The sequence below is a fragment of the Narcine bancroftii genome, chromosome 6 (assembly GCF_036971445.1).
Source record: "Narcine bancroftii isolate sNarBan1 chromosome 6, sNarBan1.hap1, whole genome shotgun sequence".
Classification (NCBI taxonomy): Eukaryota; Metazoa; Chordata; class Chondrichthyes; order Torpediniformes; family Narcinidae; genus Narcine; species Narcine bancroftii.
Genome location: NC_091474.1, coordinates 197,176,337 through 197,192,748, shown reverse-complemented (window position 1 = coordinate 197,192,748; position 16,412 = coordinate 197,176,337). Strand labels below are relative to the sequence as shown.

At 37.8% G+C, this 16,412-nt stretch overlaps 1 protein-coding gene across 2 annotated transcripts in view; it reads left to right on the top strand.

The window, feature by feature from the left end:
- The window catches only part of ccnc (cyclin C), a 37,566-nt gene extending 21,958 nt beyond the window's left edge, over positions 1-15,608 (top strand). For both annotated transcript variants that reach the window (XM_069887146.1, XM_069887145.1), the window contains 7 exons: positions 371-426; positions 1,021-1,056; positions 3,277-3,368; positions 4,373-4,440; positions 9,180-9,259; positions 11,615-11,733; positions 13,632-15,608. In XM_069887146.1, coding sequence (XP_069743247.1) covers positions 371-426; positions 1,021-1,056; positions 3,277-3,368; positions 4,373-4,440; positions 9,180-9,259; positions 11,615-11,733; positions 13,632-13,686 — 506 coding nt within the window. In that variant the 3' untranslated portion in view covers positions 13,687-15,608. The remainder of the gene's footprint in view (positions 1-370; positions 427-1,020; positions 1,057-3,276; positions 3,369-4,372; positions 4,441-9,179; positions 9,260-11,614; positions 11,734-13,631) is intronic.
- The last annotated feature ends 804 nt before the right edge of the window (positions 15,609-16,412 follow it).

Below are 16,412 nucleotides of genomic sequence, written 5' to 3'. Positions count from 1 at the left end.
CCTCTTGTATAGGATTTTTATCAAATTCCTTCTGAAAGTATCAATATATCACATCCTTTTGTTTTCTATAGATATGCCACCAGTGGTATCCTTTTAAAAAAAAATTAAGCATGATTATTTGTCCATAGAAGTTTTCAAAACTGCTTTGATGTTCTCCTCTGCTGAATTTTAAGTTTCTCCCATTCCTTACCTCTGCACCTTTCTTTTCTGGCATTTTTAAATGCCTATTTAGATTTTATATAAAATAAATATTGCTTCATTATGAGTAGGGCCGCTAAAACAAGCAAAGCAATCTGCATAGTTATTTCAATGTGTAAAACTGAGTTTATTTTTACGACATTTAATTTTTCACCTTTCCATTATGACATAGTGAAAACTAGGTTTTCTTATGCATTTCCTAAGGAATTTCCCTACAGAATGAACCATGTAAGTATTAAAGTTGTCTCTTTTTTATAATGAAGGATTACTACTCATTAGATCCTACCTATGTGTATAAATAGATACAAACATGTCAAAGCTGCGCTATATAAAAGTAATTATTTTCCTTTGGCATACCATTAAGATGTACCATGTATAGATATTTTACAACCACAAATGTTAGCAATTTTGTCCACTTGTGACATTTCATTTGAACTATATTGTCCATCTTAACTTTCAAAGCATATTTTAACACGCATGTACCTTATTCAGTATCCCTCAATTTTTCTATTTTATTCATTTGGTTTGAAATCCATGCAACTTTTCTTCAGTAGTTTCAAAGTGACCTGACTGGCAACTTGTTCCATATAGGATAGTGGATATATGGAATGAGATGTCAGAAGATGTAGAGACGGTTTTATGATGTGAAATTTAAAAGATATTTGGTTTCATACTTGGATAGGAAAGGTTTAGAGGGATATGAGCCAAAGGCAGGTAAATGGGACAAGCTCATGTAGACAAGCTGATAGGCATAGAGAAGTTGGACTGAAGGGCCTGATTCTATGTGACTCAATAACTTTTAATTAATGTTTTTATTCACAGATATTGGAATGTGAATTCTATTTGTTAGAGTTAATGGTAAGCACTTTTGCCTTGTTTTTATTTGCATTAAAAATTTGATAGCTGTTGGAAACAGATCACTTTCCTATTTTGGCCACCCAATTTCAATGCCAATCACTTCCAAGTCAAGTAGTCTTCTCCTGTGACTCAACACTAAATACTAATCTTCTGGATATAATTTAGTACAGGTCAAGTACCCCTTATCCAAAATGCTTGGGACCAGACATTTTTTGTTTTTGGATTTTGGAACAATGGAACTAAGCAGCACGGTAGCCTCAGCAAGGATACCTGTATCAGCGATTTAGACAGCAACAACAAACAGTGGCAGGTTTTTTGAGCATTGATGCCAAAAGTGGAAAATTCACCTGAAATAAAATTTAGTACTTACCAGAAAAAAAAAGTTGATCTCTGCATACAAAAGAAGACCTCCTCCCTGCCACTGTTGCTGGTCCCCGGTCCTGTCCGGGAGCCAAAGGTCCTCACTCCTGCCCAGGAGTCTGAGCTGACTTCTTTGATGTGAATGGCATCGCACCCGAGGTTGAGAGCGGCGTCGGCAACTCTGGCCGATGCTGAAGACTTGGATCCAGCATCATTTGGCATCTTCCTGGCCAAAAGCAACTATTTTGGTTTTTTTTATTGTTATTCTAATCAAACTGATGCCAACAAAGCATCAGAGCCTCACAAGGGGAAATCAGGTGTTGAATATTTTTCTACTCGTGACATCATGTTGATGCTATGTGACAGAGTATATAGATATGGTTTTGGGAGATAAATTGGGAAAGGTCTGTTAGAGTAGGGCATATACAAACACTTTAAAACAGATCTTATTTGAAATACTGGAGCTCTGCTAATGCTAGACATATCAGCTCCACAGCTTTTGCAAGAGCTTTGGAGAGTGCCCAAGAGACCTCACTAATGGATTGTTGTTTACAAAAGGCAACAGGTGAAAAATTTTGTCGGAGCTGCTTTCTGTCTGGAAGAGGGCTTGCTGTTCTAAGAGGGTCATGTGGTTTTGCAAGCAGAGAGAGTCAAACAAGTTTTTTTTCTCTCAGACAGACAGACACACACACACACACACACACACACACACACCACTTTCACAGTGTTACAGCCAGTAACAGCAGCTGTTACTGGAACAGGACAAGATGGCAAGCTTGTGGAAAGCCCCATTTGGAAGACGGCCTGGTCAAAGTCTTTGTGTTTCATGCAAGAGGAGAGGACTGGCTATTTCACTTGGAATAAGAGAAACAAAAAGTAACTCTGTGATGACCTGAAAGAAAGAGGTTATCATCTGGAGAACATGAAGGGGCAAGTTTTGTCAGCAAGCCACTGAAGTGGCTGATGGAAGTATATCAGTTGTGGATGTCCTGGAACAACAAATCCGTCTTTGAAAATCGACAAGAACCTTCTTGAGCGATAACCATTTACCTTTCAAGCACCAAAGCCTGGTGAACTTTATAAATGTTAAATTCTGTGCACAGTACAGGTATGCAATCCATTATCAGGAACCCTTGGGGGTCAATGTGTTCCGAATTTTGGAAAGTCAGATTAAGCCCGCCCAAATTGTGCTGCTGGTCTCTCCCCCTCACCTGCCCGACTCGCTCTGCCAGGCTCTCCCCCCCCCCCCCCCCCCCATCGCCCGACTCATGCTGCCAGTCCCTTTCTCCCACCCGACTCGCACTGCCATCTCTCTTTGGAGCTTTCTGGATTTTAGATGTCCGGATAAAGGATCGTGTACCTGTATAAGAATTGCCTGCAACCAGTGAACTTGGAGGAATGAGAAGTGAGATTGGATTGTGAGCCAAAGAACTTTTCTGAACTTACACACACATTACATATATGTACGCTTAGAACTAGAAGGGGGTTAAGTTAGGTTAAGTAAGTTAATAGTGATAAGTTAAAATTTGATTCTATTTTCATGTTTAAAGATAATTAAAAGCAACTTTTGTTTAAGTAACCATTTGTCTTGGTGAATATCTATTGCTGCTGGGTTTTGGGGTCCTCTGGGCTCGTAACAGCTAAAACATTTTTTTGTTTTTGGATCTTTTCAGTTTTCAGATCTTTCGATAAGGGTTACTCGACTATATCCTTTTGACAACAAACATAGCAATTCATTATGGCTGGATTCAGATTATGATCCTTAAAGCAGAATGTTTTACTCATTCTATCTAATTTAGGTTTGTTTGTAACTATTTTTTTGTATCCACTAATTAATACCATGTGCATTTTTTTTGGAAGGATTGCTGTCTGATAGTGTACCATCCATATCGACCACTGCTACAGTATGTGCAAGATATGGGACAGGAAGATGTTTTGCTCCCATTAGCATGGTAAGATTGTCTTGTAATAAGCAGCCTTTCTGTGTGCTTTGGTGTTTGTAAATTAATATTTTTTTAATGATATTTCTGACTGATGGATTTGATATGCAAACCTCTCTATTCTCAGTTAAACCCACCCCCCCCCCCAAAAAAAAAACCAACCAAATGGTTTCTTTGGAAACAAAAGTTTTAGATATGTAGCACCTTGTATTATTATTTCTCGGTGTTAAACAAATATATTAACTGTATAATTATTTTGAATTCTAACAGTTCTATTTGTCTTTTCCCAATCAATATAAGGATTGGACTTCTTGAGATCTAAATTAAAACAGCTCAGTTATGATAGTGCAATGATACTTCATTTGGAAATTGTACATGGCATGTTTTGCTTTAAAAATTGATAAACAACAATAGCAATTTGCTTGCTCTTTGTGAGAATTCAGTGGCCGAAAAAATACTTGTATTTATAAAATGCCTTTCACGTCCTCAATATCCCAAAGTGCTTCAGAGACATTGAATTACCTTTGAAGTACGGAAATGTGGCAGCCAGTTTGCACATGGAGGCAGGGAGAGTGACCAATTTAATCTGATTTGGTGGTGTTGGCTGTTGGGCAGGACACTGGGAAAATTGCCGGCTCTTCTGCGGAAAAGTACCATGGGATCTGAACAGACAGACGGAGCCTCGTCTGAAAGATGGCATCTGTAACAATGCAGCACTCCCACTCCCTCAATACTGCACTGAAGTGTCAGCCTAGATAATGTGAGCCATTTATGGAGGTGAGACCACTAGCCTCTGAACCAAAGATAAATAAACATAGCATTTTTTTTTCGTAGCTGTCACTTCAGAAACAAATATTGGAAATAACTGCTATTTAGGCTTGGTCAAGATATGGTTCTATCAATGAGATTTTGTGTTTTAGTAATGCTTTTTAGTATCCAAGACAGATCAGATATTAAAAATTGTGGTTTAATTCAGAAAAATATAACTTTAAAATTACATTCCTTAATCTGCACAGGAGGATAGTAAATGACACCTACAGGACTGACCTTTGCCTCATGTATCCTCCATTCATGATAGCCTTGGGTGAGTATATTGTTACAAGGTATATTATATTTTATATTAAATATTAATATGTCTTTAAAAGAGATTGTGGGGATTTAGTCTGTAGGTTACAAACAGATAGTACACTTCACAAAAGACATCTAATTTAAGATGCAAGAGTCTTGCTGAAAGAGAGACTTCATGTCCACAGTGACTTTACAGAAACTTTGAAGAATGCTTAGAGACTTCACAAGTAGGTGTTAATTGGACTGATGCTGTGGAGTAAATGGACTATTGTTTTGAAAGCAACAGATGGCCAGGCAGAAATTTATTCTGGTGCAGGTAACCTGGCTGGTGGCAGGTTGCTGTTCTAAGAGGGATCATGTGGTTTTGCAAGCAGGGAGAGAAAGAAAAAAGACCAAACAGGATTTCTCTAAAAGAGAGAGAGAGAAATGACTTCTGCAGTGGCTTTTGGAAGCTTGTGGAAAACCTCATTTTGAAGACTGGTTGTGAGTTCTAAGTTCAGCCTGTTGAAAAACCCCTTGTAGACCTTGCAAGAGGAAATGGCTGGCTAGAATGTTTCTCCTGAAACAAGGGAAACAAGAACTATGTCGTGACCTTGAATAAGAGATTATCATTTGGAAAACCCATGATGGGGCAAGTTTCTTTGGCAAGACACTGAAGTACTAATAGTGGGAAATCAGTTTGTGTGTGTCCAACGAGCAACAAATATCTCTCTGAAACCAACTAGAACCTTCCTAAGTGGTAACCATTGACCTTTTAAATGTTAATTGCTGTGCACAGTATAAGAATTGTCTGATACCAGTGAATTTGGAGGAGGGAGAAATGAGATTGTACAATAGACAATAGGTGCTGGAGTAGGCCAATTGGCCCTTCGAGCCAGCACCGCCATTTTTCGGATCATGGCTGATCTTTCCCTTTCAATAACCAATCCCAGCCTTATCCCCATAACCCTTAACTCCCCTGCCCACAAGAGCCTTATCCAACGAATCCCCACCTCCCAACTACCCTCTGTGGGATTGTATTCCACGGACCCACAACTCTCTGGGTAAAACAAAATTCTCCTCATTTCTGTCTTAAATGGCCTTCCCTGTATTCTTAAACTATGCCCTCTAGTCCTAGTCTCTCCCATCATTGGGAACCTGTGCTCTGATTTCACCCTGTCAAGCCCTTTGATAATCCTAAATACCTCAATCATGTCTCCCCTCATCCTTCTAAACTTCATCGCACATAGTCCAAGTCTTTCTAACCTATCCGCATATGACAATCCTGCCATCCCAGGAACTAATCTTGTAAACCTGCGCTGCACTCCCTCTATAATGTATGTCCTTTCTTAAATATGGGGACCAGAACTGGACGCAATACTCCAGGTGAGATCTCACCAGGGCCCTATACAACTGCAGGAGGGCTTCTCTACTCCTATACTCCAATCCTCTCTTTATGAAAGCCAACATACCATTCACCTTCTTCACCGCTTCCTGAACCTGCATGCTAGTTTTCAATGAATGGTAAACAAGTACGCTCAGATCCCTTTGCATTACCCCACTCCCTAGCTTAACACCATTTAAATAATATTCTGCTCTCTTGTTTCTGCCTCCAAAATGGACAACCTTGCATTTACTCACATTAAACTTCATCTGCCATCTTTCCGCCCACTCCCCTAAACTATCCAAGTCCCCTTGCAATTTTCTGACATCCTCCTCGCTCTTTACACTACCACCCAGTTTAGTGTCATCTGCGAATTTGCATATGTAGTTATTTATCTCCTCATCCAAATTATTTACATAAATGATAAACAACTGAGGGCCCAACACCGACCCCTGTGGGACCCCACTCATCACATCCTGCCATCTAGAAAATGACCCGTTTATCCCAACCCTTTGTTTCCTATTTCTCAACCAATTATCTATCCATGACTGCACCCTCCCCCGGATACCATGCTCCTTGATTTTTCAAATTAGCCTCCTGGGTGGGACTTTATCGAAGGCTTTCTGAAAGTCCAAATACACCACATCCACTGGCTCTCCTGAGTCCACCCTCTTTGTTATGGCCTCGAAAAATTCCAGGAGATGAGTCAATTAAGATTTTACTTTAAGGAACCCATGCTGACTAGCACCGATACTATTATTCCTTCCTAAGGATTCTGCTATTTCTCCTTTAATGATGGATTCCAATATCTTCCCCACCACCGACGTCAGGCTGACCGGTCTATAATTTCCTGTATTCTCTCTCTCCCTCCCTTCTTAAAAAGTGGTACAACATCAGCCACTCTCCAGTCTGCAGGCACTTCCCCGGAATCTAAAGAACTTTGGAAAATGTCAACTAGTGCTTCCACAATTTCCAGAGCAACCTCTCTAAGTCCCCATCAGGCCCAGGGTATTTATCAGGCCTCAGTTCTAACAATTTGCTCACAACCACCTGCTTCTGGATCTGAATATCCATCAAATTCTGTTTCCTTCGGTAATTTCACCAAGTCACTAGATCGTGTTATATGGCGAGCTCTCCACTGGCCACCGAGACAGAGGTGCACCAAAGAAGAGGTACAAGGACTGCCTAAAGAAATCTCTTGGTGCCTGCCACATTGATCACCGCCAGTGGGCTGATATCGCCTCAAACCGTCATCTTGGCGCCTCACAGTTCGGCGGGCAGCAACCTCCTTTGAAGAAGACCGCAGAGCCCACCTCACTGACAAAAGACAAAGGAGGAAAAACCCAACCCCAACCAACCAATATTCCCTTGCAACCGCTGCAACCGTGTATTCCTGTCCCGCATCGGACTTGTCAGCCACAAACGAGCCTGCAGCTGATGTGGACATTACCCCTCCATTAATCTTCGTCCGCGAAGCCAAGCCAAAGAAGAAAAAGAGATATTGCTTGACCCCTACCCCTATTCTGATCGTAACCTATATCCTCCTTGGTGAAAACAGATGCAAAGTAATTGTTAAATTCCTCAGCCATCTCCATGTCCCCATTGATAATTTCACCTTTCTCCATTTTCAAGGGCTCAATTTTGACCCTAACCAATTTCTTCCTTTTAACATATCTGAAGAAGCTTTTGTTATCCCATTTTATATTACTTGCCAATTTGCCTTCGTACTTCATTTTTCCCTCCTGAATGACTTTCTTAGTTTCTCTCTGTTGGATTTTAAAAGCCTCCCAATCCTCTAACCTCCCACTCTGCTTTGCCATCTTATACATTTCTTTTAGACCTGATACTGCACTTGATCTCCTTTGTCAGCCACGGCTGCCATTTGCTCTTCGAAGAGCCTTTCCTCCTCTTTGGGATGAATCTATTTTGAATCCTGTGAAAAATGTCTAGAAATACCTGCCATTCTTGCCCAGTTGTCCTCCCAGCTAGAATGTCCTTCCACTTTATTTTGGCTAGCTTCTCCCTCATAGCTGTATAGTCACCCTTATTTAGCTGTAGCACTAATGTTTCTGACTTCCTTCTCTTCTCCCTTTCCATTTGCAGGTTAAAAGTAATCATATTATGGTCACTATTACCTAATGGCACCCCTACCTCAAGATCCCTTATTAAGTCCACATTGTTGCACAGTATCAAGTCCAGAATCGACTTCCCCCTGGTAGGTTCGTCACAAGCTGCTCCAAGAATGTATCTCGGAGACAGTGTTGCAGTTGCAGCACCTCCCTGCTTCTAAAACAAAAACTCTTTCTCTAGCTTTCCCACACCTACTTGATTTTTTCAGTCCACATGCAAGTTGAAGTCACCCATAACTACTGTATCACTACCACTCTGACATGCCATTTTTAATTCTTTATTTATACTGATTCCCACATCAGAGCCACTGTTTGGAGGTCTGTATGTGACCCCCATTATGGTTCTTTTGCCTTTGCAATTTCGCAACTGTGAATCAAAGAACTTGCCTGAACATATACATATTACATACACGTGCGCTTTGATTTAGAAGGGGGTTAAGTTAAGTTGATAGTAATAAGTTAAAGTTGATCCTATTTTTATGTTTAAGGAAATTTAAAAGTAACCATTTGTCTTGATGAATTTCTTTTGGTGCTGGGTTTTGGAGTCCTCTGGAGGCGTAATAGTATAATTATTGGAACTGAGATAAGGTTTATTGAATATTATTATAAAATCTGAAGTTTTGATTCTTTCAAGCATTTTGAAGTTGTTTCCAACACAAGTTAACAATTTAATACTTGCCTATGAATTAATGCCACTTGTAAATACATGAGGATTTTGTGATTGAAATTGATTTGTAGTTCTGTTAATGTATTTGTTTGAACACTATTGGTTTTTAGTCTTCAAATTTATTTTCAAAGACTAAGCTATGTCTCTGTGTTCTGGTCTCCCCCACCAATGAAAATAACTCGCCTATCTCTATTTTACCAATGCCTTTCATAATTTAACACATTTCTATAAGATCCCCTGTCATTCTTCTAAATTCCATTGAGTACCATCCAGAATGAGACTCAATAACCCCTTCATCTCTGAAATTGACCTGGTGAACATCCTCTGCACTGCTTCCAAAGCCAGTATATTCACCAAGTAGGGAGACTAGAATTGCATGCAGTACTCCAGAATCAGCCTCTCCAGTAGCTTGTCCAGTTGCAGTATAGCCTCCCTGCTTCTAAATTCAGTCCTTCTAATATTCGATGCTGCAGGGCCTGTATCTGTGCTATATTATTCTGATTTCTATATTGTTAGGGAGAGTGTAACCTGTTCAAAAGTAATATTTTATAAAGAATAAGTAAACAGTAATTGAATGTGTTAATTTCTCATTACAGCTTGCTTGCATGTAACATGTGTGGTCCAGCAAAAAGATGCACGTCAGTGGTTTGCTGAACTCTCAGTGGATATGGAAAAGGTGACATCTGGCTATGGATCAAATTGATCACTTGCATTAATGTCTATATTTTTTTTCCAGTTGAAAATGATAATTTTGGAAGGAATTATTTTTAAAATGTGAAACAAAAACAATTATTGAAAAGTGGTACTTTTTTTTGAGAGTTATTTCTACAAAGTCATGATGGGAATACAGTAGATAAGGTGAATCGTCCTTTTCCTCAGGATTGGTGATTTTAAAACTAGAGACAGGAAGGATTTAAGAGGAAGTTGTGGGGTCAGTTTTTCACACAGAGGATAATATGTTTATGGCGTGACCTACCAGCTGGAGTATAAGTAGGTATAATTGCAATATTTAAAATACACTTGGATAGATACATGGATAAAGCGCATTAGAGAAATGTGGTAAAAATACAATGCTTTAGGAAACTCAGCTGGTCAAACTGTGTACTTTATGTAGCAAAGATAAAGATATATAATCAACATTTTGGGCTTGTGCCCTTAATCAAGATAATCTCTTAATGAAACGTTGGCTATGCATTTTTATCTTTGCTATATACACTGTTTGACCAGCTGAGTTTCTCCAGCATTATGTTTTTATTTTAACCACTTTGTCTGCAGCCTTTCGTGTTTTACTTTTACCTTTTGAAGAATATGGGCAAACACATAAGACTAGCTTAGATGGGCAACTCGGATGGCATGAATGTGTTGAGCCAAAGGGCCATTTTCCAAGCTGTTTGACAAGTAGTAAGGTTGCATATGTACATCAGTTATTTAATTCTAAATTTGCATAGAAGCATAATGGAAGACAGGATGACATGTAAGAAAGTTGGAAAAATATCAAGCTAAATGTACATTATAGAAGATGAATGGGAATGTTTCAAAGGCATAATCTCATGGGTTTGAATGTAAATCTGGTGTTAATGACACCACTGTTTTGTATTCTTTTCTCCTTCCATTCTATATATAGTCATTGTAATTGATATAATTTGTTTTAATAGGTGATTATCCCATTTGATTTTCACAGTAAGATGTAATATGCAAGTTTGTCAATAGCAATATTGGTTCTGCCGTAAGTCACTCAGTCATAGAGTTGTTGAGATGCTGGGTCAGTGAAAGATTATTCAAAAAGAAGAATTTTATATTGGCAAAGAAAAGGAAAAATAATGAGAGAAATAATCCTAGTGACATTGGTTAGGTCCAGGTAGTTAGTATGTTATTACCTGTGAAGATCAGGAGGAACATTGCAGGGAAATCAGCAATGGTGCTGAGCACATTTGAACACAATAGAGAGATAATATATATCTCATACCTTTATATGTGATTATTGTGTGTGTATATCTATGGTCTGGAAAGACACTGTTTCATCTGGTTGTTTATGTACAATCAGATGATAATAAAATTGAACTTGAGTTGAGGTTGTGAAGGATATTGGCAATTAGATAATTGAATGGAATTTTTCTGCAGCTTTGTTCATGTTTCAAGGGTATTTTAACGACCTGATCCAATGTAAGGGCTATCTCTGTGTGGATGAAATCGAAATTTAAAAATGAAGGAAGCAGATCCAATGTCATAGTCCTCTAATGGGCCAACAAGAAGGAAACTGCAGGATGACATTTTTTTGAGGGTACCAGGAAATTGGAAAGAAATAGGATTGAAAACAAAAAGATAAATTATCAGTTCACTTCTATCTTTTTAAAGGACTAAAAACACAATATACAAAAAAGATCTAATCATTGATAACATAAAAAATTAAAAATGTTATTAAATACAAGTAAAAGGCATAAAATAAGGGGAATGAAAGGAATAAAAAAATACAAGAAACTAGTGACAAATGAGATTTAAGTGCTTACTGAAGGATATGAAAAGAGAAAGACAAGTGAGGGGAAATATTTGTCATACAGACAGATGGAAGTTTTGATAATGGGGGTAGGAAAAGGCAGAGGAAGTAAACAAATACTTTGTGCCTGTCTTTATGGAAAAAAATACAGAACCTCTCAGATACTAGAGAGCCAAGGGCTCAGTGCAGTTCAAGCGAAAGAAATTAAAATAACAAAATACTACCAGAGATCTAAGAACATGATGATCAATATCGAAGTTTTGATTGAGTTGAACAAATGGATGTTCCCACTATTATAGATTGAGGAATTGTTCTAGAAGATGGGAGTTAAGGACCATTTAAGAAAGTAGAGAGTGTCAATGGAGAATTAACCTGTTATCTTAATGGGTAGCTGGGAATATTGTAGCATTATTAAAGGATGCAATATCAAGACACTTAGAATTCCTCATGTATTACAGATGATTATTTTCTATTTAATTTACTTTAAATCGAATTCTAAATTAATTATAACACATGCTGGATTATTTGTGTGGACAGATTCTTGAAATAATCAGAGTTATTCTGAAGCTCTACGATCTGTGGAAAAATTTTGATGACCGAAAGGAAATGGCTGGAATTCTTAACAAGATGCCAAAACCAAAACCACCTCCAAACAGGTATTTCATTGAATGAAGCAAAACAAGGCCATTTGGTCCACCAGTGTATAATAATATATATTTTATTAGCTAGGTTTAACTTCAGTATAAAAGAGGATTTTACTCTGAAGGAAAATGAATGGTACTTGGAAGAAATTACGGCATTTTCAAATGAATTTGACTATTAACAGTAAAATAGAACCTAGTAAGCTGTTTTCATGCTTGTGATACTTCAGAAAGTGGGTTTCCAGTTTCAACTGCTGATGGAGAGCTGGATGTTTTGTTCCCACATCTCAGTGAGAGTGTAGTATAATTGGAGGTGCTGAGTATGGAGTAATTGGAGGGACATAAATAGCATGGAAGATGGAGGGGTAAGAATGGAAGTGGCTTGGAAGGAGAGAAGGGATTCCTTAACTGAAATTGGAAAATTCAATTTTCATACCAGGAAAATTCAATTATCATGGCCTTATGGCATGATTCATGTCCCTTCCCTCTCTGATTCCACCTCCTTCCACAGTCTTCTCCCTCTTCTCTTTGAGACTATCTGTCCTTCCCTAACAGTTCTTCCTCAACAACTCTCATTGTATCACTGTTATCACCTTTTCTTATCCAATTCCATCACTGGCAGCCTTTGTCTCTATTTTTGGCCTTCTCCCTTTGTCTGCCACTGACAGTCAACTGCCTCTGTCCATCATCCTTCTTTAGTTCACCAATTCCCCACAGGCCCCTGTCCACATTACATTAGCTATCTCCCATCTGCACTCTCTGACTTGATGACGAAAGATTGACAAATATGGGTGGCAGGGTTATATAATGTTGTGGTTAGCAAAACACTCTTGCAGCTCCAGCAGCCCAGGTTTAAATATGGTTCTGCCTGTAAAGTGTTTCTCTGTTCTCCCCACGACCACATGGGTTTCCTCTGAGTGATCTGGTTTCTTCTCACCTTCCAAAAATGTACAGGGATTTTAGGTTAATCAGTGTATTTGGATGGCATTGGCTCCTGGACTGAAAGGGCTGGTTACCATGTTGTATCTCTAAATTAAAATTCTTCCTCCCACTGATACAGCTCGACCTACACACATTCAGTTCTTGGTTCACGAGAAGTAGTAATTTTGGACCCCACACCAGTGCTAGGCCAGAATTGGAGGCAATATTCAATTTGTGACCCTACACGTGTTAGTTAAGGTTTGAATACAACCTACCTTGCCTTAACATTTCCTATGCTTTACTCAACCTGTGATAATGCAGGTACAATGAGTACAATATAATAGCCATTATTTGGATGTGGTTACAAATTGATCAGGAGTAAGAGATGGGTCAAATGACTTCCTTTGGAGATGCAATAATTCTGAGATTCTTAGTCCGAACTCTGAAGTACACCACATTGCTGAATTGCTCCAAGAATTTCAACTCCTACCAGGACATTGTATATTCCTAGATTAGCAACCTATCACCTACATGGTTAAGCGTTTACTCCCTTGGCTAGTGCATTATGCTTTCAATGCTACTTGAAAGATGCAGCAATGGAAACACTGATGCTATCTTCCAATCCTGCAATATTTGCTATCCAGAAAGATGAGGAAATTGAAATACTCTAGCACGCTACCTGCAAAAATATACCTTTTTTCATTGTCACAGAGTTTAAATCCCAGAATCCCATACCCAAAAGCATGGGAATGCTTCCATCACAAGGAAATTAGTGTTTCAGGATTGTAGTTCAGCACCATTTTCTGTAGGGCAGTTTTGGGTGGGTGAAATCATTCATATTTTTGTGTATGATTGAAGGTGGGCTGAATGAGATGTAATATGCTTGGACAGTAACTACAGGTAACTGATTAAAATGCAAAGAAAGTTGGAAACGGGAAATATTGTGATGTTTTAGTTTCACTATTTTAATTTGTATTCTTTACCTCATACAGTGAGGGAGAACAGGGCCCCAATGGTAGTCAAAATTCTACCTACAGCCAGTCCTAAGAAATTGACGAATCTACCTACCAAAAGATATATAACTGACTGGATTTTAACTCTCTGATGGCCAAGGAAATTCCTTACACTTCATGAAGACGTTATGTTAGTAAGAACAGTGGAGGGAAGATGCATGATATTGAGTAATTGCAGCTATTCAGGAAAGCAATTGTTGGAAACAAAGAAGGATACTCTTAAGAAATGATGCTGCAAAAAAAATCTTGTTTCATTTATGTTTGTAGTTTTGTTAAATATTTGAGAGAGGACTTTATTGTCCTGCTCGTTCTGATTTCAGAACTATGCCTAATTAAATCTACACCAGGGTAAAAGACGTGCATATTTCCACAAATAAATTCTGAATTACAATCCAAAGAACTATGATTCAGCAATGGGAATATGATTCTAAGTTTCTGAATTATTTTCTTCAAGTCAGGATGTGTACATTTTTTTTAAGAAAAGCAAAACTTGAAATATGTGGAATTAAAATAATTCTGAAATGAAAACTATATCGTTATAATAGATATATTTCTATTATGAGTTCAAGGTTTAGATTTAACACACAAATTTCTAGATGCATTAAAGTTGACCCTATATACTTGGAAAAATTCTGGGTAAAATTGTTGTTTTCTCATTTTACTTTGAAATTTGAATAAATACTATTTTTAAAGGTGATCTACAGTTGGGTTACTTCTAGTTTGGTAGATGCAGAGTCCTATTGCAATGTTTTGAGATAACAACATATCTTTGGATTTGGCCATAGCATCAATACAAGATGTAACATAATAATTAAAGCTGAAAATATTGCAGCAATTTTATTTATTAACTTAAAAGTGGCTGCCTGAATTTCAAAATAAAACTGAGTGAACCAGTGCCATAGAGTGATCACTGGCTGCTTTTTAACTGTCTTGGTGGATGAGGAATAAAATGGACACTTTTTCTCCTCTTGTGCCTGTTTAAATTGTTTTCTTTTGGAGGAGTTTCCTCACTGATCTCATGATCACTATTTGGATTATATCACTTAATAAATTTGTCAGCATTTGAGTGATGTACTAAACTTTTACAGTAATTATATAAAATTGTGAAATTACTGCTGCTATCCTGTCGTTACAAAAGTGACCACATTTAAAGTGCTTAATTGGTTATAATGCCTATTCAGTTATCCACAAGTTCCAAAAATCACGTACAAGACTTTTATTCGGTCTCTTTTTAAAGAAGGGACAATTTTGTAACGAATAGGGGTATTGCAATGTGGTACCTTTTGAGCCATGCTAAAATTACTTTTTAATATTGTGATGGGGATAAAGATTTCTGAAAAGACAGTGGTTGAAACAATCAAGTCAGTTGCAGTGATTACTAGAAAGCACATTTTCAAATGATTTTTATGTATTAATGCAGACAGTCCAATCCATTATTTTCATTTTAAAGTTTATGGCAAGTACGTAGTTTTGTTTTTGCAACTTTATTCCCTTATCTCAGCTACAAACTATCATTGCTACAATTTTGTATTAATTGTCTGCTTGAAATGCCTTGGTTGAAATGTGTAACCTAACACAGCATATAAATTAGTATGATTACAGCTGTAGGGGCAGAATCATATTACTTGAACAAAGTGATTTTCATTGGCCCATTTTATTGCCGCAACGGTAGAGCTTTGACTTACAGTATCTACTCTTTCTGTCCTTGAATCTGTGGTGGGTTAAATGATAATAGCTAGTTGGTGCTTGTTTTTTTTTAATTGAAAGACTTGAGATAAGTGAACATATATGTATCTGATAACTACACTAGAATAAACAAATGGAAATGCAAATATTAAGCATTCTCAACGATTTCTCCAATGGTTTTAAATTTGGAGTTTTTATACCTCTATTCATTCGGCAGATAATGTTTACAAAGATGCGAAGCTGTTGAAAATAAACTATTTCAATTGTTAATAGCAGATGGTTCTTTATACATGTTCTATATTCACTATCAATTCAAAAGCAGCCAGGCCTTTAGTAGGCAGTATCCTTGCTAAAATTTGTCTGCTCCAATAGTATACTTTGCTTGCAATTAGCTTCACAATTTAGAGATAGTAATCTTGAGGATGAATGGGAAATTGCTCAACCTCTCATCTCCATTTCAGGAATGATCACTCTGGTTTAGTCCTTCTGCAGTATGCACATATTTGCAAACGAACTTTCAGAGTCCAAGCTCTTTATCATTGTCAACTCATTCACTTAAGAGTAAAAGAGAATGTACTTTTCACTAAACACTAACAAAACAATGAAACTCAACCAAACTGCCTCTGACATAACACTAGCTCCCACTCATAAGGATCTTGGAAAACATGAAACATTTTCTGTAGCTCAGGAGTACCTCAGTAAGGGCAGATGTTGACAAGACTTCACAATTGCCAACGAGCTAGGCAAATGTTTGGTTTACTGAACAAAAGTATTTGAATATCAAAACTTCAAATTTAGCACAAAGCTAAATAGCAAAGGTTATCCCTGCATGCTTCAGGCACATGGACTAACCGAAGTTAACACTTTCAAGCACTGGAGAGGTACTACCAAAAGGTCTCTGCACAATGCTTCATAAACCCAAATTATCAGCAGGGCAGAGGAAATACTTTAAGATATTCTCGTGACAGAATATAGATATGTTTTGGGGAGATAAATTGGGGCAGGGTTTTTAGTGTAGGTCACCTACAAACACTTTAAAACAGATCTTATTTAAAATATTGGAGCTCTGCTCAT